This window comes from Trachinotus anak, unplaced genomic scaffold, assembly GCF_046630095.1.
Source record: "Trachinotus anak isolate AG129_WGS33_773 ecotype Australia unplaced genomic scaffold, CSIRO_AGI_Tana_v1 ptg000011l, whole genome shotgun sequence".
In the NCBI taxonomy this organism is placed as follows: Eukaryota; Metazoa; Chordata; class Actinopteri; order Carangiformes; family Carangidae; genus Trachinotus; species Trachinotus anak.
Genome location: NW_027273862.1, coordinates 23,709,727 through 23,736,409, shown reverse-complemented (window position 1 = coordinate 23,736,409; position 26,683 = coordinate 23,709,727). Strand labels below are relative to the sequence as shown.

The window sequence follows — 26,683 nt, the reverse complement described above, 5'->3', positions numbered from 1 at the left end:
AAGTAAAGCATTGCAATGTGAGAACAGTCTATAGTGCAAACAACAATAAAGTTAAAAATGGATTTTCACTGTTAGCGCTCGTGTGACTGCAGCCTATTTATTTCTGTGTTGACAGCACATTGTGTTATTGCACAGTGAAGTTTATAAATAAGTGTTTTGGCATGCCTGGCCCAGCGGCACTATCCATGGTAGTGAAAGTGAGATTTAAATCTGGAATGTCAAATTAGCATTTTAACTTCTGTTTTGTTGTGTATGATCACATCCCCCATGTGTCCAAATAAGGAAAGGTGTAAGGCTGACAACATTGCAATACGCACTTTTACAATATTCCTTCCAATGCAGTGGTTAAGTTCAAGTCCTGAAATTGTTTATGAAAAGTTCATTATTATATAAATATTACTTTAGTCTCTATAAGCCCACTGTGGTTTGTGGTTTTCAAAAACATCCTGACTCATTTTTTCCACAGACCGCACCCTGAGAATATGCATGTGTTTACATAATTTTCTGTAAGACATATTTTGATTATATAGAATATATGTCCACTCACAGCCAGCTGCTGCTGTAGGCTCTTGATCTGGGCTTGGAGTGTGTCAATGTGCTGCGTCTGTCTCTTATTGGGTGCGTTGCTCGTGTACGCAAGCTGGGAGAGACCGTTCAGTGCCTGCTTCAATCGCTCAACGTCTGTCAGCAACTCTGTGATCTAACACACACAAAGACACACACAAACATTAATGTTATTGTAGATACATTTTTCATAACTTAAGAATGAAAAAAATGAATTTTATTCCTAAATATAGAAAAAAAATGTTTCAAAAATCAGATTTTCTTTCAAAATCAACATAATCCAGGTTCTTTCCTGACAATCAAAACAGGCACAAATACTTTTCAATGGTGGATTATCACATTTTCAATCTTTAGTAGTTACATTTAGCTGTAGTCAAACACATACTGTGTGTAGCAAAAGTAGTTTAAATAATAAAACCATGATTAAGCGCTGCAGAGTCTGTTAATAATTGGATTATAATGTCAGTTTTTATCACCTTCTTGTCTTTGGCTTCAGTCTGCTGAGCTGATGCCTGGATCCTCCTCTGAAGATCACAGATGGTGCTGAGCGACTCATCATATCTTTCTTTCAGCTCTCTAATTTCTCTTTCAATGGCACGTCCCTTCTCCTGAACAGCCTCCATCTCTGTCCTGGCGTTGCGCTCACCCTCCCTTGCCTGTGTAGCCTCCTGATGGGCTTCTTCACACTCCTCTGCTAAGCTCAGTAGCTTGTTGTTCAGGTTGGCAGCCTCCTCCTCCAGCTGCTGCTTCTCCTTCTTCAGCTGGTTCATTTGGTCTTCCTTATAGCGGACCTCCTCGAGTGCCTGTGTGGCTTGAAGCAGCTCAGATTGCAGGGCAGACACATCTTCAGCCCTCTGGGCGTTGTTCTCCTCCTCTTCTTGGAGAGCCATTTGAAGCTTAGTGACTTCAGCCTCCAGGACTTCCTTTGCCTCAATGTGTTGTTGCATCAGAGAAGCCTGATCCCCTCGGCGTTCCTGTAGTTCTTTCTGTAAGGCACAAACCCTCTGGGCCTCCTCCTGCTGAGCCTCTCTTGCTTTCTTGCAATCAGCCTGGGCTTGCTGCATGGCATCATGGAGGGCTTTAAGCTCCGTATCATATGTTGCTATTCGAGTCAACTCTGATTTCAGACGCTCCTGGAGATTCTGGATCTGAGTGTTGCAGAGGGCATTCTGGTCTTCAAGATCGGCTTTCTGAAGTGTAACCTCCTTGTGCTGCTGCTCTAAAATGACCAACTTCTCAGTCAATTCCTCAAATTTACCCGTGAACTCTTCCTCTACTTCCTTGTGCTTTTCACTGGAAACCAAAGCAGTGTCCAGTCTTTCTTGAACAGACTCAATCTCAAGTTTTAGTTTCTCTTTTTCCTGCTTGTCACTCTCTCTAGCAGACCTTTCTTTGTTATACTTCTCCTCCATTTCCAACAGCTTGACTGTCAACTCCTTCACCTGGGCACTGTAGGAGTGTTCTTTCTCCTCAGCCGCTGTCACTGGGATAAACTTAGACTGGATAGCCTCCTGTATGGTATCAAGTTCTTTCCTCTGGGCTTCTAATTCTTGAGTAAGCTTTACTGTTTCCTCCTGGGCAGACACATACATTGCTGACACCTCTTTTGCGCTATTCTCTGCCTCAACCACAGAAGCATTCAGTGTGTCTGTAATAGCTTTGTGGTCTTTTATGCTTATATAGTATTTCTTCATCTCCAACAAAACTTTTTCCAATTCTTCTTTCAACCTATCATTTCCTTCTTTCACATTCCTCAATTCTTCCCCACTTTCTTTTTCCTTGGTCTCCAACTTCAACATCTCAGCTTTAACACTCTCTAAGGCGGAACCTAACTCCATCTTCACTTGCTCGTGCTGCTGTCTGGGGACATACTCTCCCTCCAAGCTCTGTTTCAGCGTTTGGCTCTGTGTGGTCAGCTGTACACACTCTTTATCTCTGTCTTCACATCTCCTCTGCAACAGTTCAAGTTTCTTCATCAGATCAGCATTCTGAGACGTCAGAGCGTCCATTTCACTCTGGTGTCTGTCGCTGGCACTGTGGAGACTCCTGATAGTCTCCTGCTGTGTGGCCCTCTCAGCTTGAAGCTGCTGGACTTGTCCCTCTGCTTTGCCGTAACGTTCACTGGCTTCCACCAGTTTGTCCTCCAGCTCCTCCAAAGCTGTTACCATGTTCCTCCGGGCTTCCTCGTGGTCCTTCATGGGTATAAAGTCAGTCTCAATCCTGCTGTTGAGCTCGTCCAGTTGGTCTCGTAGTATATCTCTTTCCTCCTCACTCTCTTCGACCTCATGAATTAGAGCCTGGCTTTTGGAAGTCACATCCACCAGTTTCCTCTTCAGCGAAGCATTCTGCTCTTCGAGAGCTGCACATATCCTCTGTTGTTCCTCAGCAGACATCGCCCCTGCTCCTCCCTGGGATGACGGACTGTCCAGCTTTCGATGGAGCTCTGCCACCTCCTCCAGCACACGGTCATAGTCTTCCCTCAGCTCAGCGAGCTGTCGTTCCTTCTCATCAACTGCATTGGTTAGGAGGTTTTTCATGTTGTCAAATTTCTCAGCCGGTACCGTGTTGCCATGTTTTGTTTGGGTCTCCTTCAGTTGGGTTTCCATTTCTAAAAGGGTTTCTGCAAGTTCATCTCGCTCTGCAGTCAGAGCTCCCATCTCTTGGTTCAGCCTTTCTGCCTCAGCTGCTAGCTGGCTTTCACTGGACTTGTACTCCTCCAGGGCCTTCTCGCTCTGTTTGAGGCGGTTACGAACACGACCCACTTCAGCTGAAGCACCTTCATACTTAGCCTTGATGTCTTGAAGCTGGGCACGAAGTTCTTCTGTCGCCTGGCCTCCTAAGTGTTCCTTAACAGCGACTACATGGGCTTGCAGCTGTTTGACTTTACACTCAGAGTCCAGCATCCTTTTCTGGACGTCTCCCAAGGCGTCCTCCAGTTCTTGAACTTGCTGGTCAGCCTGTTTCTGGATGACGTCTCGGCTTTGAATCAGTTCTTGGCACTCTCGGTTTTTACGGTTCAGGGCAGATTGAAGCCGCGCCGTCTCTTCCTCTGCTGCCTGTTGTCTTCTCTTGACTGTCTCGAGTTCATGTCGGAGTGCATCTAGTTCACTAGAGAGGTCCCAGCCTACAGCTGCCTGACACTTCTCTAGAGGTCTGGACAGTGAACGCGACATGGTGGGATTCTGGACAATCTGCAGAGAAAGAGGACAAATACACACCAAATATGACAAAATTATTATTACTGTTTGTTATTTTAATGGAAAACAGCCACTTTATTTGAAAATACAGAATAGTTGTCAGCTGACACAGACTGCTTTGATGTAAACTGCTGACACTGTGTTTTAGACTTTTCCAACTCACATGTAGCCGTTCTACAGATAGATACAGAAGATTTACCTGATCAGAATCCAGGCTGTGAGTTTGTTTTACCAAAATGTTTTCTTTGCCTGCAAGACAACAGTGTACAAACACAACATTCAAACCATCTCATATTTTTTGCTGGTGAAATTTGAAATAATGGTATTAGATGATTCAAGAAATAGAGGGAAGCTAACCTTTGATAACAGACTGCCCAGAGTAGTCCCCCTGTGAATACATGTAGATACATACACTCATTACAAATGGCTGAACTGAGACTGTTTAGACTTAAAATAAAATTTTATTTTCAACACTATATAAAAAGTTTTAGCATCACTGATTTATGTCAAATTCTTACAGTAATGTTCACTACATTTATTATACATTTATTAAAAGCAGATAGATGCCAGTTTATTGGCTATACGTAGCTGAAACTAATGCAGTTCAACACAAACATTTGCAAGAAATCCTACTTTCATGAAGGTTATAATGTTCACTTTTTTGTTGAAACTGTATTGAAGAGGTGTTGATTCAACTATGTAGTCATTTTGAAGGATGCAATTTGTGGTGATGTTAAGGTGAAGGAAGGTTTTTCCGTTATTCGATCTATGTGGTGGACAAAATAAGAGAAACACCGTCAGTATGACGCTATATACTTCAACAACAACACAGCTTACATCCTCCAGAATGACCATGAAGTTGAATCAGCACCTCTCATAACCTTCATGAAGATAGGATTCATTGCAGACAGATCAACTGGCAACTAAGGACATGCATACTAACACACAGAACTACAGACTTTCAGACTTCAGATATGAATGCTAAATTTTCAGGACAACGTATAAAGTGTATGAATATATATCTAAAAAATCTTAAATTCACTCATTTTCCTGAGTATTTATAGCATCTAAGTAGAAATCAGACCGATATAAAGTCACTGACCAAAGTACTCCGGAGCTGGACCTTGACAGTCTCCAGTCCTCGAGCCCCTTCCTCTCTCTCTTTGGCACTGAGTAACACCTTCAACTGCTCCTTCTGATCCAGTAAAAATGAAAGCAAAGGGATGAGAGGGTCAAGCAGGAGTAACTAGACAAGTTAAAATAACTGATGACTGACTGAACCATGGTAACAGTACACAGTAGTACATTATGACATTATTTTTACATATTTGAGTTATTCAGTGCTCTGTAGTATAGAACTACCACGTCTGCCAACAAGTCCAATAGTAGTTTACATCCATGTCTGTCCAGACTAACATATGTAGTAAAGACTTTGTAAGAATTTAATAAAAGGTACAAAGTGGCTTTTATCATAATTACCGGATAAATTCTAAATGATAAATAAGATACATAAAATAAATAAGTTCTCACCAAACATGTGATTTTTGAGGTAACAGAAACTTTGACCACCAAAATCTAATCCTTCGGTCAAAGTGCACATTTGTAACAAATTTGAAGAAATTCTCTCAGATCCAGAGAAGTAAAGATAGTTTCCAAACTGAACTCATGACTGCCTGCCCTTATGTGGCTTTACTTGGGTTTATGTATAGAAATGAAACATTGGTTGTAGCATAAAGATTCTTATAAACAAATTTAAGGAAGAAAACATAAAAAATTGATTGTGAATGGGGCCCATCATGTCCAAGATATCATTTCTGTTTCATACCTCTTTCTGAGTGTCTTCAACGGCCATTTTTTCCTGCAGATGAAAGAAAAAAACATATGTCCACTCATTTGAGGGATTAATTATTAACAACACGCCATTAAAATTCATTTAAGTGAATTCCCTTGTTCTCCTGTTCTGGCAGCTATTGCACTCACTGAATGTCATTCGCTGATTTAACCTTTATTCAAATCTTTAAGATTTAACCAACACTGATAATCACTTACACTTTAAACTGAATAAATAAACACAAATTACACGCACATAATTACAGAGAAAAACAAACATCAGCAGTATGCAGATAAAAATGGTATACATTCAAGGACAGAGTAGTAGTAAAAAATAGCAGTAGTAAACAGAAACCAATGTCTGTCATGTCTTACCCACCCAAACTTTTCATACAAGATGCAATGATGGGTAAAATAACTGTCACCACTAATGAATCTCAGGGCAGAGTGATAAAATAAATGTAGGGGTTTGAAAGTGGAGGCAGAGGCATGTCTATAGATAGACTTCACCATAATCCAGGACAGACAAGAAGACAGCCTCAATTACCCTCAATTATCTCGCTGAGCGTAGGAAACTTTGCTCTGTTTCTGCACAAATATCAATTTTCTTTCTTTCTTTCTTTTTTTTTTTTTGTCATAGCTTGTAATTAATGTAATTAATCTTACATAAGAAATCCGTATTAAAAGTCTGCTCTGTGGTTAAAAAATTATTATACTTTTATTTTCTAAGTATTACCTTAATTATTATTTCGGCAGAACCTGGAACTATGGTATCAATTAAGAGACCATCGCTCATCACAGCTTCTATTATTACTTTGCATAATATTCTGCACTCAAACATCTCAGATCCACCCACCCTCAGAAAACCTTATGCACTGAAAACAAAAACAAAGTGCACAGTAGAACAAGAAAAACATGCTTGGAGGGTTTTACTCTACTATACTGTCTTGTTCAGCTAAATAGCTCTTGCTCTGGTGGTGTATTGTTTACCTGTGAGAGCTGTTGCTGTAGCATGTTGACCTTATCTACCAGGGTTCTCTGCTCCTGGTGGTACTTCCTGAGACTTTCCTGCAGGGTCTCATTCTGCTTCTCCAGGTCCTTAAACACACAAAACACACATCCACACAGAAAAGGTTTAACATGCAATAAATGTTTTCTGTTTTCTTTGGCCACATGGGGGCAGCTGAAACAAGCTGTAAACACTGCATTGACATATCATCATCTTTTAAGTTGATGCAACAAACTTGTTAGCAAATAACTGTGCATTTACACAGACAGTAGTTATGGAACAGCAATGCTAAATACTCTACTGTGTTCACCTGCTAGACACTGTGTCTGTCTGCTGTTTGGTTCTCAGCAGGTAGTGTGTGCAACAGTGTAATACAGTGTACAGTCATTAGAAACAACTGTCATGTGCAACTGAAAATGACACCATGAATGTGGTGAGACTGAAGTAAAACAGTAAATTCAAGAAGTGGACAGGCAAACAATGAGCTGCTTTAGAAAGCTTTGTAAAACTGAGTGGAGCTGCAGAAAACAAATGATAAATCTTTTGTCTTTTCATCATTATGAGTGACCTCTTTCCTTTTCATCATCACATAGTTTTTTTTTTTTGTCTTGGTTTGTCCTTTGATATGTCAAAATCCACCTACTGAAGCAAAAAAACTAATAACTGCTTTATGAATAAATGCCTTGATTGGTCTTAAATTTGAATGCAGTAAATTCAAGCAAACACTTGTCATGAGTTGCTTACGAATGATGGTCGAACAGAGTCATTGTGAGGCTGAAATTAAACAGCACTTACATGTATGATCTGATCCCTTCTGTTAGCCTCAGTTGCCTCTGATCTCTCCACTGAGTGCTGAGGATGAGACAGGATCTTTCTTACAACCACGTTTTCAGGTTTTAACATTACCACAGGCTTGGAAAGCGTTATGGAACAACTCTCACTTGTAATCACTAGATGGCAGTCATGTACAACCACGCAGCAGTAAGTACATTACAGGTTCTGATGTATGAAAAGGCTGTACAGCACAACACCAAGTCGGAGATAATGATTTGAAATGTGAGCAGCTAGCAGAATAGGCTGATTCTTAAGGTTGCTTTTACAACATATGCTTCAAAGAGTCTTAAATCATGAATCAGGCACATATACACATCAAGGAGTGTGGAGAACAGCTTCTTCTCACTATAGGTGAGGTTTAATGGACGATGTGAGCCAGTAAACTGAATGCTGCAGGATTACCTGTCGCTTCCACTGTTCCATCTTTGCAGCCTCTTTATCTGCAACAAAACCAGAAAACAGAAAATTCAAGATTTTTCTTCCATATATTATCAAGATTTCACAAAAAATGGCTTGTTTACAGAGCAGAGTCCCTTGAAAAAATTATGATAATAATGGTAGGTTCCACAGTTAACCTAAACAATGTAAGAATATGTTAATAAACCAATGGAAAAGAAAAGATAAAGAGTCAGGAATGAGGTTGTTGGGGTTTTAGTTATTTTTGTCTGTATATATTATGACTATATTAAGACTATTGTTCCTTCTTTATTGGTCTGATCAGTCACTGTTGCACTCAGTTGTCATACTAATTACGTTCTTATTGTATTTATTCTAAAGAAATGGCTAAAGGATTTTGTCTCTGGTGATGTTTTGCCATCTACCTCTGGTGGCTTTGTCAAGGTAACTTTTGACCATCGTAACAAGTTCCGTGTTCTTGCTGAGGCGAGCGTAGTGAAATGCATCATGACCCAAGCTGTCAACTGCCTTCACATCAGTGCCACTTTTCAGCAGCACCTCCACTGCGTCCTTACAGCCGTACTCACAGCCCAGAATCAGCGCTGTCCTGAGGGGGTCAAGGAAGACAGGAACATGAACAAACTTGCTATGTAACAATCGTGTCATTGATATGACTGATGTGAAGCACTCAAAACATCACAAAAACAGCAATTCACCATACATTTGGTTTAACTATTGCCAAATAAATCAGTGCTGTAGTAGCTGATTTGTTCTTTTTTTATTTACATGTTAAAGGACAGACATACAGACTCAATATTTTTGTTTCACAGCAAATGTGCAGCACTGTAAAAATGTACAGTGGCATCTTATTTCTGTTGTAATTTTCAATGTCTCCATTTTGAAAATGAGTCTGTTTTCTTCATTTTCTGCTTTTACTGGTATTTATCATCTGCCTAAACCAGGTTTCTGATGAACATTTATTGCTAGCAGACTTGATAGCATTTTTTGTGATTTGATATTAATGTCAGAAACACTGTCACTACAAGAAAAATCAACAGCAAATAGCATGACTTGACATATGCCACATGCCTTTTGCAGGAAACACAGATTTTAAATTTTTTAATTAAAATTTGCAAATCCTACCAAAGATGAACACCATGACAGTGACGTCTCTTACTTGTTTTGCTTGTCCCGTATGGTGATATCAGCGCCTCGCTCCAACAGCAGCTGACAGATGCGTGAATGACACATTTGGGTTGCAAGCACCAGAGGTGTCCTGCCATCCTGGAGAAAAACCAAAGACAGAAAAATAAATACATACATATACAAAATCACAGTTCTAACACAACATAGTCCTATACAGTCCAATCCAAAGAGTCAATTTGTCGCTCACCTCAAAGCAAAAAAGGCCCAGAACAACCCATTCAAGCGGACCAGATTTAGCGAATACAATTTTGTGCTGCTCTAACTGGCCTTACGTGCAGTTAATGGCTGACACTAACAAGGTAACGGCCTTTATGAGCAAGCAGATTGATATACTTTTCTCCAATGACAACACAAGGAAAATGAAAAAAATATCTTAGAAGAGACCATTAAAAAACACTGTGAAATCAAGTGCAATATTAATTCTCACAAAATCACTGGCATTCACAGAAGCTCCGCTGTCACAGAGAAGTTTCACGCTGGATGAGCAGCCTGCCATGACTGTGGAGAAAAAGAGTGGAAACAACTGCAATCATTTCATCTCATGTAACACCGAGAAACACACAACACACAACTCAACTTAGCTTGAGTGTTGGTGTGGACCTGGGTTTATATGTTGAAAAATGCAGTAAAGCTAAACAAGTGCTGTGTGTAAAACCACAAAACATTATAATGAAATTATTTTTTGTGTAACATGGTAGACATTAACATTCAGAGTGGAGTAGGGTAGACTACGCACTAGAGTTGAGTAAAGTACTTATGAAGGCAAGGTAAAATAAAGTAGAGTTAGAGTAAAGTCAGTACTATAGTAGAATAGCGTTAGTGCTACAGTAGAGTCAGTGCTAGAGTACAGTGGAGCGGAGTCAGTTTTAGAGTAGACTATGCACTAAACTACAAAACAGTTGAGTCAATACTTAAGTAGTCCTGAGTAGAGTCAGTACTAGAGTTCTAGAGTTGGCACTATACTACAGTTGAGTAGAGTGAGTACTAGAATACAGTAGAGCAAGTTCTACAGTAGAGTACAAACAGTACAACAGTGTTAGAGTTAGTAGTAACTGGAGTGAGTCAGTACTACAACAGAATCAGTGGTAGAGTCTCACCAGCATCATGTAGAGCTGTTCTTCCTTGTAGGTCCACGTTTCCAACTGGACAGTTGTGCTGTAAAATAACAAACACAGGTTGGCAAAAACAGAACCAAGTCAAGTGAAGCTAAGCGATTATGAAAATAATTTGACAGATATTCAGCAATGGCTCATTAGTGATATTTTAACAAATGTGATGACAGTTGGTTAGTGGGGGAACCTAAGTCTACTAAAGCAGGGACAATTAGCAACTGTAATCAGGAATCAGTACTATGTATTACAGATCTATTCCACACAGTACGATGGCACAGAGCTGTTCTGCAAAACACTGAAAGGCCTCAATCATAATATTTGCAATCCAAGTACAAGTTTGTGAATATGATGCTGTTTGAGTCACTACCTTTTGGCTCTCTGTATGTGTAGCCAACTCACTAGGTCATTTACCATCTTCTCTAAGTGAATAATGATGGTAGCTTAGATTTGAGGAGTATTGTTTAGTATTTAACATGAGCCAGGATTTTCAATTATTCAAAGCTAGAAGAACTGAAAAGAATATGAATTAACAGACAAGTCAAGTTGTTGATGGGGAGCAGTTGGCTTATTATACAAGGACAGTAGATTTATTCCAACAGAGGAAAGACCACTCCTGGATACAAGTCATTTAAAGAAAATAATGGTGTAATGTTGTTTCAGTGTTATAGCTGTAGCAGAAAATATCTCAATTATTATTATTATTATTTATTGCACGTATTGGCAGAGGAACCTGAGAGGCAACAGCAGGCAGGTCATATTAGGTAAGTGATGCTGTGCTCATACACTTGTGACATAGCTACACAGTCTTTCAGCTGGTTGGACACCAGTGACTGTACCACTGTGGTGATGAGGGCCTGCTATGAAAGCCTTGAGGACTTAATGCTAACAGGGGCCTGATGTTGCTGGGTAAGTTTGCCAGCGAGCTCAGGCCCCCACTATAAAAACCCAACTCTCTCTAGCAACAAGGGCCAAAAATTAGCTCCACGCTCAAATGACAAAGCTTAGGGGGGGGGTGGAGACAGTAGAGCGGCAATAGGAGCTGACGGTAGAGCATGGAGGGGGGATACCCTATACCTTCAGGGTTTGGGCTGATGGAGGGAGATAGTGGAGGTGGTGGGGGTGGTGGGTGTTGGCGTCCAGCTGCTATGTCTGGTGTGATGACGGCAGGTTTGCAGGAGGGAAGGCTTGTCAACACCACTGACAACCGCCTGCCAACAGCCGCGACCTCCGTTAGATTACTGCCATACGAGAGATGGGGGCAGGGGGAAGGGCTACAACGCTATGAGAGCACAATACTGCAGAGGTAGCCCCGTCATTGTAGACACATAAATCCTCAAGAGGGGCATGGTGACTCAACAGGGCCTACTGTTGACTGATACAGAGTGGGCTATAATTATTTAAAGGAGCTGAAAGGGAAACTAACTGGCCAGTGACTGAGAAGCTGCTCCGTGGGACAACATACAGCAGAGTGTGTAGATACACAACACACCAACATGAGCAACAAAAAACTAGATGTAAAAAAAACAAACAAACAAACAAAAAAAAAACCTAAAATGTAAAGAATAACCTAATATGAGATGTGAACAACAGTGAATATGAGTGAAGGACATTGCTCTTTACCTGCAAGAGTTTCTGCACACACAGAGAATGCCCATTTCTTGAAGCCAGATGAAGAGCGTTTTTACCTGAAAATAATGAATAAGAAAATGTAGTACCTTCACAATCTAGTGATTTTCAGAGCCAAATGCCACAATGAGCACTTACCACTATACTGTATCTATGACTCCGTTTGTATCAATTACAGGTTCCCTGAGAAGTTTTTGACCTGTAGTAGCATTATGGAGCTGTTTTTTTTATACTTTTTGTTTGTTTATGAGAGAAAATCCACAGAGTACCTTTAATCATGACAGCTAATTTGTTTTGAATCAATCAGGAGTCAATAAGTGTGGCAAAGCTTGACATAATTATGTTATGTTATTTGAATAGAGAGCATGTACAGAACATGATTTCATCAGTTACAATGGATCCCCAGTGAAAAGTATTTCATAATACAGGAAACAGCTGGGACAGCTGTATATACTGTTATATTTAAGCATCAGACTGTTATAATGAGTGATACTTATAGGTGTAATAATGTTATTAATAAAAACAGCGGCAATGACTGCAGCACCAACTAACAGTAAGAACAATAATAATCAAATGGATGGGATTACATACAGTAGCTTTTCACACATTTTATACTATAGCTTTTTCAGTCAAATTAGTTTAGGAAGACACTTCATTACTGCAATGAGAGTGGGTGTAATTTGTTGCTTCTGGCTAACATCGTATCTGACAATAGCGAAGGATCAGTTCATCTCTTTTTCTCACCATTCAACCTAATACCACATTCTGATTTATGCTGCCATAATGAAGAAAATGAACACATTTGCTGCTGAGCAGCTCTCTGTGTAGTACAATAACAGAAATAGACCACTAATAAAACCAATTTTCTAACACACACATCCTCATGTCCTTTCTTGTGCTCCTGTGCAACGTGCTTGGTCACATGAGTACTTTAACCTCCCTTAAGTGATAATGTGAAAACGTGGCAAAGACATCACACTTACTGTATGTGAGACCAAGATGCACAGTATGGTTTATTTTTAATCAAAACAACACACTGAATGAAACTCTGCTTCTCTGATTGTGACTGATTTGACTGATATAACACATAAAACAGTCTATGAATGCAGCAGGAAAAACTTCTATCTTAAATCTATCTTACAGAAGCAAAGCCTAACTAACTTTAGGGATCCTATCTTATCTGACTTCATCATCCTATATTATTCCAGGTTTGGAAATCCCAAACACTCATCATCGGTTTTCAACTTTAATGCCTGTTACCATGCAACCGATGCTATTGTCATCTCATCTTATTTAAGATTTTGGGAAGTTAGGAAAAGTGTACACAAGCTTCCCATCTTAAGTAAGGACAGGAATATTGAACTAAGTGATGGCTGATGGCTTTTTTCCTAAATCAGGTCCTAACCCTAATTACCATTGTTACCAAACAGTTTAGATTGGATCTACAAGTTAAGAGGTTTCTGTAATGTGACCCAATGTCACTGCTTTGACCCAGCCTGAACTCACCTGTGGCATCAGTTGCAGTAACATCAGCATTGTGTCCAAGGATGAGATTGAGACAGTCCAAGTGTCCTCGTGTTGCAGCTAAATGAAACCTGGAAAACAAGAAGACATATGGAGAAAATTCAAGAGAGGAAAGACGGAGCATGAGACATAGGGAGATGGCAAAGAGTAGACAGCACAGGGTAGTGAATGGCAAGTGAAAAAGTGATAGGGTGTCAACAGAATGGGGTGAGGGTGAAACTGGAGGACATGAGAGAGACTGCAAATGGATGCCTGGCTCCTTGCTATCAGCAAGATCAGCATTCTCAGAGTACATAACAAGAAACCTCAGGGCCTGCAATAACTCTAAGGCAACCAGGAGCTACACAAACAAACATCATTTTCATACCGTTTCCCCTTCTTACTGTGTCCTACTGTTTTACAGGTGAGCACTATAAAATGTTAAAAATAATATATAGACTACCCCCAAAGAAGGCTGTATAAATATTACAGCTTCATTTTTTGTTTTCTGTCTCTTCAATTAATTTTCATCTGTGTAGGAACCACCTTTGGCACTATTCAAACTGACAGACAATTATGTTGATTCTGATAAGAGCTCGAGTTTAACAATAATCTTACTATTACACAAATGCCATATTCATGACAGCTTTGCCTCCGTGTTCACTGTCTCATTTGTATGTGACAAAACTAAATGGGAACAAACAATAATTGCTAATGATCACATCACTGATCTAAACATTTTTTATTCATGAGTTTTAAAGTTAATTCTTGAACTTGGAAAATGGCAGTTAAAACTTTGAAACTCAACTTTTAAGCCAACATGGATAAGAAATCAATCCTTGAATATCTACATTTCCATAACAACTAGGGAACCTCCATCTGCTAATGAGGATCCTGTGATCCGATTAAAAGCCCCAGAACAACTTCTAAAATACCCTTGAAACGTGATTGCTTTGTCAAATTTATATTCATGTTTAATTGCCACAAAGTCTGCATATTCCATATTAATTGCCTACTCAATTAAGCAGTTTCCCCCTGCACGTGTTTGGCAACATGTCTTTAATCATGACTTTTGACTGGAAACATTCCTGTTCCTCTTCTCTGATTTAACCTACAGCAGCACTGCCGCCACCAGCCATGACGGTCTGCAAAGCACTTGTGTGTAAACCTATCTCAGTCTGTTGCCCATCAGGCCACATGAACCTGTTTATACACCAACCCCGAGGTATCTGCCAAGGAGACAGCTAGGCTGTCACCTCAACACTGGTGCGGGTATTAAAAGCCGTGTTGATGGCCAGGAGATGCTGGTTCTCTGGGGAGCAGAGGAGGGTCCTGACCTCTCTGGGAAAACAGCAGACAGGAAGCAGACAACAGCTATTCAAGTTAGGGGGACATAAGTGATGAGAATTGTCAAATTCATGAGCCACAGTAATCAGGAAACTGAGGGACTGCTTCTGAAAAGAGCCAAAAATACAGTGAGAGACCACTTTCCTGAAGAGAGACCACTTTCCTGAAGTGGTCTCAGACATTTAAATTGCACGGTATATCACTGAAACATTTTTCTGGGTTCGCAGATTTCCTCATGACTTTGATGAATAAGGAATGAAAAATGTTTTGAACTAAAAACCATGTGCAAAAACTGAGAATCCAATGAAACAAAAAAAATGTCTGACACTGCCCAAACACAAATAATCAACTCTGTGCACATATAATGCTTCTCCATGAATTTTGGTAACTAACAGAACTAATGGCTCTGGCTTTCAGAAAGCACATTTAGCCATGTCATTTCATCTTCACACCTGTTCCTTGGGCAGCTTTCAGGTTGACAGTCTACAGGATATGGTTGCTATTTTCAGAAGAGTGGACAGGGAAGAGAAAACCAGGGACTATATGCTGGTAGCTGAACCATAAACATACCTTGCTGCCAGTTTTGCAATGACAGACTGTAGCGGTTGTTACACCTAAACACAGTCACACTCATCATTTAGTGTCTCCCTGTAGGGCAGACAAACCAGAACTAGTTAACTATAAAATCAACACATCCCCTTAACTGGATATTTATGGAAAGTGGTCATGCTTTTGCCAAGTCTGCCCAAAACAAAAGTCAACCACAATCGCAACTCAGCAAATCTGCTTATAGTTCAGTGGGCCACACACAGACCAACATGTGTCTTTGGCATTCTGGCCTCTGCCAAACACCAGCAAAGGAATGTTGAATGGCGATCCCTTGTAATCATGGACCTCTGTGGGGAAACTAATTACAAACTGTGGCTCTGATATATAATTTGGGGTGCCCCGGATTAACCTCACTGTGTTCAGCTAATGAATTCAGTTCTAACTGTTCTATCGCGGCTTCCAACTGAGTAAACAGTTTACATCTCTGCTGTGGCATTAGCTGGCTCCCAGTGAGATAAACCCAGCCGCCACACCTGCTCATTCTGTGCAGTTGTGATAGCTAACTGACAACGGCTTAGCAGCAAAAGAAGTCAACATGACAACACACCACTCGAGACAGTCTCCACTTGGCCCTGCAGAATGAAACTGGCACTGACTAAATATACTGCTGAGTGCCCACTGTTTGTAAGGATTAGTAGCAATGAATTTTGTGATCAAGTGTCTCTAGAATAACAATGGCAAGCTGTGAGTTTCACAGTTGGATCTGTGTGAGGTTCAGATTAATTTTATGATAGATTGAGAACAGACTGAGGATATGCGGCCTTTGTCCTTATTGACCTGCATGTCGTGACCATACTAGGAAGTCCTTGATATTAATTTTATTATTGTATTAACATGCTCAGGATTGGTAATCCATGCATCAACATCATGATAAAAACTGTCATTATCAAAGTGGTGGCATACTGGTGCATTTATGTGCTAATGGGAAGCTCTGACCTCAGATGTCATCTGCAAAATACTAATGCATTCACATACTGTTGAAAAATAATGAAGAAAAAAAGATCAGCAAACAGAGACTTGAATGAAAAGGATTATGGGGATTTCTATCATTTTTCTTTTTTTTTCAGTAAAGTTGTGCTGATACATTTTTGTGCCCTACGGGTGTAGAAGAGGTTCAAAACAAGATGGTAAACAATACTTAAACATTCAGCATGTTTACAATCCTGTTTCTGACCACCTGATGAATTTAAGGCCATTTTTCACTCTCCTGTTAGCTGTGGTTCATTTTCCAGCAGCTCCAAGAACTCCAACTACAAGACAAATATGTCGTTATTGAGCTTTAGCTTTCTTCTTCAACTAGTTGTTGACCTTCGTTTGTCGTTTTGGGCTGACATAGGGTGGGTGGGTTAATCAAAGCCTATTTTCTGTAAACAGCACGGCAGATATCAGTGAAATGTGAGTGACCACTTTCATAATACACAGATTATCAATGTTGTGGCTTCTCACTGATACATAAATACATTAGACATACAGACTTACAGCAATGATGAGGCAGGTTTGAAAGTAATAATTAAGGAAAGAATTTTCAAGTTGTAGGTGTTGATAAAAAGATGTAGTGTTGTGCCTTTAGAGACACACACATTACACTGATCAGCCACAACGATCAGTGTCGACAATCATTGGTCTGTGCAATGGTGCCAAGAGAATTTCACACACTGCTGAAAATACTCAGCACCTTTGCTTCTGGGATCTGGTACTCCATAGTTATATGCTTTAACAAAGCCTTTTTCAAAATAAACCTGCAGCACAAGCCAGACACCAATGACTTCTTCATATATCTGGGATTAAACTGAGGGTGCCTGGACTCCCAAAATGCTGGTGCTGGAATTTGGTTAAATTTAGGAAGAAAAAAAACAAAGTACCTGCTTTTTTAAAAGGCTCAGTGCATTGTTTTCCAAGGCCGGGCCATTATGATCATTAAAAGGACCAAAATAAAGGTCTGCATGAGATACCTGAAATATCTGTGATCTTGGGTGGGAAAAATGCAACATCAACAAACCCCTTGTATATGTTTCAGTTAGGTTGACCTACTTCCCCCCCACACCTTTCGTTCTATTCTATCCTTCTGTTCACCCTCTTCTTCTCGTGAAACCTTGTGAATAATGTAAATGCAGCTCTTTCCAAAGCAAACAAAAAAGCAAACAAACCCAAACCTGAGGTTCCCACTGAAAAATCCTACCATTTAAGATATGGTCCTTCAAGATGTCAGCTGATCCTGATAATGGTCTGCAGCTGGGCCCAAATGTATTACTTGGTTTTGCAGGCACCACAGTGGAGCTGATCTGAATTTGCAGGGAGTCATTTCCTGTGAGGACTATATAAACAGTCTTTGGCCTATGTGGTCAAGCCTTCATTGGCCACAAGCATTCTTTACACCAACTCCCACACTGACCTCCAGTCAGATGGACACTAAAAGGGAAATTTCTGCATATAAAAATGGACACATAATAATATGCACTGCAATGCCTTTCATATGCAGTGCAGCTGGATAAAGGTTTAATATAGAAATGTGCACCAGGATCACAACATCCATGGGAAATTTGGAGAGGGCAGGGCTGCTTTTTGGACCTGGAGACTTGGCACTGATGTCATAAAAGGAGGTAAGAGGTAAAAGTGTTTTGAGTAAGAGTGATCCAGTTGTAAAGGAATTCCCTTTTACAAATGCTTTATCTGAGAAACAGGGTCAGGAATGTGTGATGGGGAGGCCACGATAATGTTTGGTATTTGTGATGGTAACAGCTCTTCACATCTTGTTGACTACGTATGTCAACATACTGGACATGAATGTGTGTTTGTCTGTATATGGACGTGTGTCTGTGTTTACTCACGCAGAACGCCCTTCCACATCGAGCTTGGTGGGGATGATGCCCTTCTTGCTGAGAACAGCAGCCACCTTGTCCACCTCTCCACGTTCCACCGCCTTCATCAGACGGTCATCATACTTGTTCCAGTCTGTGTTCTGACAATGACGACAGTGAACTATCAGACATACAGTATGTTTGACAGTATTTCCCAAACCAAATAGTTTAACAATGAACAACAGAGAGTAGTCCATATAATTTGGTTTCCCTTTTTTTTAGCTGACTATTAAATGCAACAATGACAAGCACAAAGTCTTTTTCTGACACAAAAACAACAACAGACATAACAGCAATGTAATCTCTCATTTTGTAGTTAAATACCTCATGCGTGATGCTATAAAGCATGGGAACATGCACAAGAACTCTTAAGGCTTGTGGGCAGCAAATTTAAATGGGGAAATCCACTGATGATAATAACCCCATTTGCCTCAAGAATATTTTTTTCACTGCATTATCACTTTGTTCAAGTCCAGCTTTCAGGTTGTTCACATTGTGATAACAGCATAAGAACAGAAGAAACAGAAATGATAAAAATAGGTTTTGGTGACAAACTGACAATGAATACCTACAAAGTGCATGGAGGTGCATTTCAGCCAGCGACTCATCTTGGGTGAGTGGAGCTGGTCCTTGCACCGTGCTACTGAAAAGGTTGCCACGGTTCCGGTTTACAAAAGCACAAATTGAGAAAAAACAAAGCGTACAAAAAATCCTCTCAGTTTCTCAGTGCACCCAACCAGTGAGTGCAACAAAAGTGGATGAGAAGATAAAATGATGACAGTCTATACTGCAGTGGAGGTCCTCTTATGAAAGGCTCAGCCTCTGGAGTTTCCCTCATTTGAGACAAAGAAGTTCAGCTGGTAGGATTTTTTAAGCATTCCTGTGTTGTTCATCGGCTCTGCCTGTAAGTTCATCACTGCACAGCAGTTTGGTTGATGGTTAAAGGGAGGAGTAGGAGGAATAAGAGAGGAGGAAGGAATGGAGGTGGAGAAGCAGAAGGGCCAGCCCTGCCAGCCCTGGGACCTGCCCTGGCCGGCAACTGCAACTCCTCCTCTGGGGTAAAAGTCAGCTCAGCCTGGCTACAGCTCACCTCCCCCAAGTGCCTTCCCCTCTATTTTAGCCTTTATCCTCAACCCCTCTGTTTAAATCAGTCTTCTTTTGTTTTGATAATCTTCTCTGGACTGTTTTCAATCTGCAAAAGCTGCAAGCTAGTTGTTTATCAAGTGGTCACTGCAGAGCCTCTGTCTTTGCCTCCTCTCTCCGCTGTCAGTGGTCTCCAGCGTCTTCACTCCACCAAATGGCAAGGTCAGTCAGGCTCAGTGGGGTAAATATGTGAGCTCTCCAAGGTTTAAAATATCACCCCCTCCCTGGTAAACAGCGGTGGTGCAGACAGCCCTGTAGACTGGTTACCTCTTTATTTTTTGACCCCCCAACCTTTCTGTAGTGACTGATAGAAAGACAGGGGCTAAGAATACATTCTGGACATGCCTGCACCATGAGTAATGACGATAGCGTCTATCACCACTGCTAGCATGAAACAAGGCCAGCCAAAAAGACCTTGCTTACATTGCCACCCCCCAGCATGCTCCCTGCTTGCCTCCATCTGAAAATATTAATGTCAGAGGGGGATTATGGTTTGCACATTTGAAGTGGTCTTGGCACTGACCCTCACAGGACACTACTGGGGCAAAAGCTGTTGTAAACTCATCCATCTAAAGAGAGTGGTGTGGCTCCAAAGCCCCCTGATCCGAGCTGCACAGTGGCAAGCTTAGATGTCAGCCTTTTTACAACCAGCTGTCTGAGACTGCAGCCCCTTAACTACAACTACACTGCCCCCTCTCTTACACTAGTGCCCACATGGTGAACAGTGCAAAAACACCACTTTCACTTTCATTAGGTAAAACATCACAGGAAAACAGGTATAGAGACAGTACTCCAAGGAAAGGAAGAAGGGTCCCGGTTAATTTACACACTGCATCAGCTCTTTGTGGGCTTGTGTTACTGTCCGCTGCCAGACTGGCGTTAACAGAGCGGCACTGATATCCACAAACATGCAAAGAGACCTCCTCCACATGACATGACATATGAAGAAGTAGGTGTCAACTTACGAAAGCTGCTCACCCTTGCATGGAGACAAAGGCGCCAAAATGGCACCTAGCCACGCAGCATACTGTACATCAGTCACTTAAATATCTCACATGGGTGTGCTGGTGTGTGTGTGTATTTGTTTGGGAATCTGTTTATGTACTAGTTAATAATAGGGCTGTTAGCAAGCTAAAGTTGCCACTGCAGTAGTCACTCACTTTCAAGGAGAGTTGAGAAAATCAAATATCATGACACAGATATCGATTATTATACTTGGTTTAAACTATATGTCGGTGATATGGTCAAGTGTTGTGGATATGATACCTATTTTTATGATCTATCTATTTTAAACACAGAGCACTCAAATGACCTAAACATGAATCACCTGACTGTAGTACAGCCTTTAAGACCGGGAAAGATGATGATGATAACGCATGATGATATCTTGTTTCATATCATGACATCAATATGATGTCAATGTATCTCCCTGCTTTGAAATTCTGGAAAACAAAACCCTGCTGAAATAATTATAAAAATATTCAAGCAGATCAACATGTGTTACATTTATTTTAAATGACTGACCTAAACAATGTTAATCTGAGTTGCTTGTAGGACTAAAAGATAAAGTTTTTTTTTTAGTTTCTTTTGCCAAAACATACACATTATGATTTTTTCAGTTTAAACTTTCACCAAATATTTACAGCTTTTAATTTTTGTTATTTTAATTATACAGAAACCAGTTTTTGCTCCATGTCATTCTTCAAGTTTATACTTGTAAATACCAGATGTAGCATTTTTATTAATCAACTAATTTTCTTTATGATTTCTTTTGTCTTTTTGCTCATTTCAAAAGTCGGACACATAAATCTACAACACAATCTACATCACAATGACAATGTAATGTGCTGATGTAAGTACAGCTGAGGCTCATAGGAACGCTATTGATTACAAGTATTTAGTCATAAAACAAAGCATTGATGATGATGCCAGAATTATTACAATTCATCCTGAGTGGGACATCATTTAATACTTAGAAGATAATTCAACTTCATTGTGGTCAGGCTTCATCCTCTGAAATATCAAAAACTTCAAAATTTAGTCTAGATATTCATTGTTCCCAGTCTCCACAAAAGCATTACACCTACAGACTAACCTTGACACCCCTGGAGCCATATTGTTAGTGCAGCTACAAAAAGAGAGACATGAAAATGGATTTGTAAAAAGCTCAATTTGTGCACAAATGCTGGTACTAAGAGGCAAAGAGAACACAACCTTGCTTGCACTAACATCTCCTCCTAATTAGAATTGCCTTCTCTGCAATGTGACTATTTACATTCTGATGTTGCTGCTAAAACAATATTCAACCAAGGTTTTGTGCAACTGAAACCAACACATCACCAAAAGTTTCTATTTTAACACAGTGACCTCTGGAACAAAACATCAGCTGACACTGAATGAGCCAGGTTAGACCTCTACCTGTCCGCACTGATTATTCTGGGTGTCTGGTAATACTTAAGTTACAAACTCTTGTCATCTTCAGTTCAGGTTTTCCATCACTTGTACACTGTAACTCTTTCCAACACCTCAGTTTCCTGCCTCCCTAAGCCCCTGGCCAGACTAATGGGTCTCCGATGTCCTCACAGATGAAATCACCAGCAGAAAATATCTAACTAGTCATCTGATAACAGACTGAAGCCAAAACATAAAGCTATAGACCAACATGGTAAGTGATAGTCGTATCCAATGCCAAACTGCAGTTGCCGATGAGGTTTCATAAGATGATGACTGTGATTGTAGGAGTCATCTGTGAAGAGACATTATGTCATGAAATGTAAACCATTGACATTTTGTGGGAGAAGAAATTGCGAAGTACTGACACTTTGCTGTAGTTATTGTTTTTTTTCCTGGGCTTTAAATGTGGGTTAACAATGCTACTAAAAGAGCTAAACAAAAAGAAAAAGGACAGTTTCACATTAAAGATGTCTGAGGTTTAGATTTTCAGTGTTATTGGTTCAAGCGACTTCTTTTCACAACTTAGATCATTGAACCCTCGTATTATCTTTTGTCCCCCAACTGTCTTATATTGCTGTAGTACTTGAAAGAGATTTTTATTTTATGGCCAGTATGGGCCAGAGAAAAGATTACAGCAAACAGTAACTCTTAGATTGTGCATATGAGCATAAGATGTTACATTAAAACAGACTAGAAAAATATGGACCTATCCTGCACACAGTGCACATAAAATTGCTCAGTTTGGAATCTTAGACCTACAAAATACAAATCATGCTATTACTATCTAATTTAAGATATGTCTTGCCATGTTTATTTCCTACTCAACATCAAGTGCAGGACGCGGTAGAGCATCGTCATTGTCTGTATAGTAATCTTTTAATCTCTTTGAGAACACCATATCATGCGTTCACAGTGCGAGATAGTGATAGTGGCAATAAAAAATATTACTTCCTGTTTAACAAGACACAGGTAAGAGTAAGAGCATTAGATGAAAAGTGAAGGTATCACATATTATTTCAGTCCATCCTGAGGTGAACATGAATGTTAATCCAATAATTGTTGAGACATTTCACTAAAATCCCAATCCAATGGTGGCATGAAAGTAAATCAGGGAATCATTAAAGTCAGAAGGATTCATCCTCTGGTCCAAACTGAAATATCTCAATAACTTTTGTACAGACATTCATTACACCCAAAGTGGTGGACCAACTGACAGACTGTCACTGCTGATGCTAGCACAGCTATTCAAAAATAATCACAATGTTTATGCAAAACACTGTCTCAAATTGACTAGTATTTTCTACAAGTAGCAGAACTATGTAATTATAGGCCAAGCAGGATCAAAATTAATTAGCTTCAGTTAAAAACAAACTGAGATGAAGGCCATGCAAGTGCACCATTTGACTGATTAGTCACACAATATCGACCAGCGACCCTAATCATTTGTGCAACACTCACACTACAGTTTACTAAAGAGGTAACATTGTGCCCACCACATCTTGTCTTTACAAAAGAATTTCATTCATAATATTCTGCTTTTACAGCTTCTTGGAAGAATTATGCTTTGTCTATTTCACAGATTAACTGAATTACTATATTTACTTATGATTACGATTGTACTGTTGGTTTATTTGAAAATTGGTATGAGGTAATGCCACAAAAACAGAGATAAAAGATAAGATGTGATGATCCATATCACTTTTCAACACTAAGCACAAAATCTTTACCCCTAGTTTATGAAGAGGCCTAAACCTGGCACCAATCATCTGGATTATATTTTTATCTTTTATCCTCAGAGATACCTGTTTGTGACATTAAAATAGCTGCATGCAATGTGAATATCTCAGTGACAAGTTGATTTACTGGTGCAATATACCCTGGCAGTCCCTGGCAGTGAAAAGCCAAAACTCTAGCTGCATCAGTGTTAATGAGAACCTAAAAGTAGGCTCAAATGTGGTGCAGAAATCTCTAGAAATTATGTGAGTTGCAGCTGTTACCCAAGACGGAGAATTAAATAACAATACAGAAATAATGGTGCTGGTCAGAGTGGTGATCCATTAAGAAACAAGTCAACAGAAACGGAAAAAGGGTATAAGTGATGGGCTGTAAAGTAGTAACTACTGAGTAGTGGATGGTAGCTTTTATTAATTCAGTGGGAAATAAAAAAATATATATATTTTTTTAAAAAGAAAAATACGTCCTTACATAAATACATGGAACTCTATGTTCTACTGCTACATTCTCACATGTAGCAGGGTCTTCCTGGGACTGCTGTTAGCAGTAGCAGTTTTACACCCCCACCCACCCCAATACCCTCTCCCCTCTAATGCACGACCATGGACCTGTGCAACTGTCTGGGCATGTAGAGTGTAAGTGAAACCCCTCAGGACAGAAAGAGTGTAGGAGGAGGGACAGAGAGAGAATATGTGAGATGAACAAATGTGTAAAAGAACAAGTGGAGAGGTGAGAAAGTGACAAGATACATCATGCTTGCAGTCAATCTATCGTTATGGGACAGGTCAGTGGCTCAGAATTAAAGTCCCTCGGGCCAAGCCCCCACTGATGGTTCAGGCCAGGTGTCCAGAGGAAAGAGGCACTCTGTTTTTGGTATGTATATGAGGCACTGGCAGAATATCTGGGTAGCTGCTAAACACAGGACTACTCTTGCTAGGCAGAGTGTGGACTAGATGAGGGCAGACAGACAGACAGACCTGCCCTCTGGTGGTAAACAGAAAAATGTCTGTTTGTATGATGGGAAACAGAGGAAAGGGTGACCAGTGCTGATAGTTTCCATGCAGTGGAAGCCCTTGTCTCTTTGCTTTATCAGTACTTCAGTTGTCAAACTACTTTATGTAGTCTAGAAGGTTTGAAGCAAGAGTAAACTTACTAGTGTAAAAAAGTTTACAAGTGCAAATCTATATCAATAAATTGAAATCATCACTATAGTAACACTCGGTATTATCATGTTTTACTGTTTTTACAACAATAATTCTCAGTAAATGTGCCTTACTTCCTTTATGTATGACCACTCTCTCTTTTATAAGCTCCAGTTTGGTTTTGTAAATGATTTGGTTTTGGTTTTCTACTAAACATTATGATGCATTTGGATGTTGGAACCCAACACACACATGGATTGTGTAAGCTAGATCTTGGTTTCCCAAAGTTTGCAAAAAAGAAAAATAAATAGATAAATAAATCAGCTATCGCTCAAATCTGAAATATTTATAGCCATCTAGATTACTGTTGTGCCCCAGAAATGTATCAGCCACCTCCAACTTGTACAGAATACCACCGTTAGGGTTCTCATAAGAACTAGAAAATATTAAGCACATTTCCCGATTCTCGCCTCATTGCACCCTTTACCCATGGTGTTCAGATTTTACTCAAGGCTTGAGACATTGCGGTGTTTGCTGTAAGGGCACCTCAACTGTGGAATAATCCTTTCTTGGAAAGCAGCTAGCTCAGTGTCCTCTTTTAAAGCTCAATTTATTTATCAAGATTCTTCAGTTTCTTTCATCTTTGTTTCCATTTCTTAGTTCTATTGAAAGTATTTTAATATGTAATTGCACTGTGTATTTTCTGTTTTTTTATGTCTGTGAAGCACTTTGTACACTTGTTTTCAGAAGTTGTTGTTGTTCTTGTTGTTGTTGTTGTGTTTACTACTAATCTGGTAAAGCTAATCTCTAAGTGACAACAAATCTCTACAAAGTGACCTAAAGTGAACTCAAATATAAAATGCACATTTATTGAGAAAGCACAGTATGACACAACTAAAACATCACCAGTGCAGCTGCAGTGCAGTTGTTTTAGAAGTAGGGCATAAAAAAGTTTCTGAGTCACTGAATATCCCTCAGAGTGCAGTGAGTTCAATTCTAAGAAAACAGGAAAAAAAAAATCAGTGTATATCTGCATATAGCAGGCTGTCCTTAAAAACAGATAAAAACTGATAACAGGTCAATGTAGTGATAGCTGGGGAAAGCCTGAGCCTGTTGAAAACACCATAAAATGTGGTGAAATGGATTACTGGAAGTTTCCAGTTGATCTTCTCAAGATATCCTCACTTCAGTCAGTCAGTCAGTCCAGCTGCTGGGTCACAACATTTTAGATGAATTATGACCTAAAGGGCAAAGCTTGCCCCTGCTATTTTCTTCTACTTCCGACACCCACTGCCAGGGCAGGAGATCAGTCTTCCAGTTGCCAAAACTCTGACCTTTGCCCCTGCCAACTCCCCAGTAAAGACTCTCCACAGGATCATGAAAAACAGGAGTACACTTTCTGAAAAAAGACTATGGTGTCATTCATGAAAGGTAGGTCAAAACAGTCCACTATCAGTTATTGATGCAAAAACTAATGTCTATTGTTGAACCGTAATGATTTCCTTTCTCTACTGCCTTTGTCCCAAATGGATTTGGAGGATCATAATTTTTAAAGGATATTTAAGAATTGTGTAAAATTGCTAAAAAGAATTGTTTTATCTGAAAAGAGAAAAAACAACATGCCTTCAAAGGGGGCCCCAAGGGAATGGTTGTAAACATGGTCAGTAAGTGCATTGCATGTTTCTGAAGTCAGAATCATTAAGTTAAACATTTTAAGATGTTTGTCATCATTTTTAGATGACAATACACGGGAAGAATTGCAAAACATTAACATTAGCATCCATTTAAATAAAGCAAGCCTATATTGCTCTATGTAATGAACGTAATTTAAAAGAGGACACTGATAGAAAGAAAAAGTCAGTAAGATGCTACTAATAATTAAGAAACCAAAATATAATGTATGCTTCCATTTTTAGCCTTGCTTGTGGCATGGATCTAGGGATGTTTTTTTCAGTCTGTCTGTAAGGACTAAAATATCTCAACATCCACTTGATGATTTAGAACAAAATTTGGATCCCAAACAATGAAACCTAAGGACTTTGGTGATCCCTGACTTTTCCTTGAGGGCCACCGTAAGGCTGACATTTTTTTGTTTTTAATAAAAGGTCTATTGGATGGT

General features: G+C 39.8%; 1 protein-coding gene across 2 annotated transcripts in view; it reads right to left on the bottom strand.

Annotated features, from left to right (window-relative positions):
* The window catches only part of uacab (uveal autoantigen with coiled-coil domains and ankyrin repeats b), a 44,129-nt gene that overhangs the window by 4,411 nt on the left and 13,035 nt on the right, over window positions 1–26,683 (bottom strand). Inside the window, exons 1-17 of one of the 2 annotated variants that reach the window (XM_071489131.1) lie at window positions 18,664–19,417; window positions 18,062–18,192; window positions 13,281–13,369; window positions 11,769–11,833; window positions 10,134–10,191; window positions 9,464–9,534; window positions 9,008–9,114; window positions 8,256–8,437; window positions 7,837–7,874; window positions 7,396–7,452; window positions 6,582–6,689; window positions 5,587–5,619; window positions 4,864–4,956; window positions 4,119–4,149; window positions 3,961–4,010; window positions 1,041–3,755; window positions 548–700 (exon numbers count right to left, since the gene is read on the bottom strand). In XM_071489131.1, the coding sequence (XP_071345232.1) occupies window positions 548–700; window positions 1,041–3,755; window positions 3,961–4,010; window positions 4,119–4,149; window positions 4,864–4,956; window positions 5,587–5,619; window positions 6,582–6,689; window positions 7,396–7,452; window positions 7,837–7,874; window positions 8,256–8,437; window positions 9,008–9,114; window positions 9,464–9,534; window positions 10,134–10,191; window positions 11,769–11,833; window positions 13,281–13,369; window positions 18,062–18,192; window positions 18,664–18,699 (4,017 nt within the window). In that variant the 5' untranslated portion in view covers window positions 18,700–19,417. Of the gene's footprint in view, window positions 1–547; window positions 701–1,040; window positions 3,756–3,960; window positions 4,011–4,118; window positions 4,150–4,863; window positions 4,957–5,586; window positions 5,620–6,581; window positions 6,690–7,395; window positions 7,453–7,836; window positions 7,875–8,255; window positions 8,438–9,007; window positions 9,115–9,463; window positions 9,535–10,133; window positions 10,192–11,768; window positions 11,834–13,280; window positions 13,370–18,061; window positions 18,193–18,663; window positions 19,418–26,683 lie in introns of those variants that run through there. The other variant, XM_071489130.1, reaches the window with a different exon arrangement.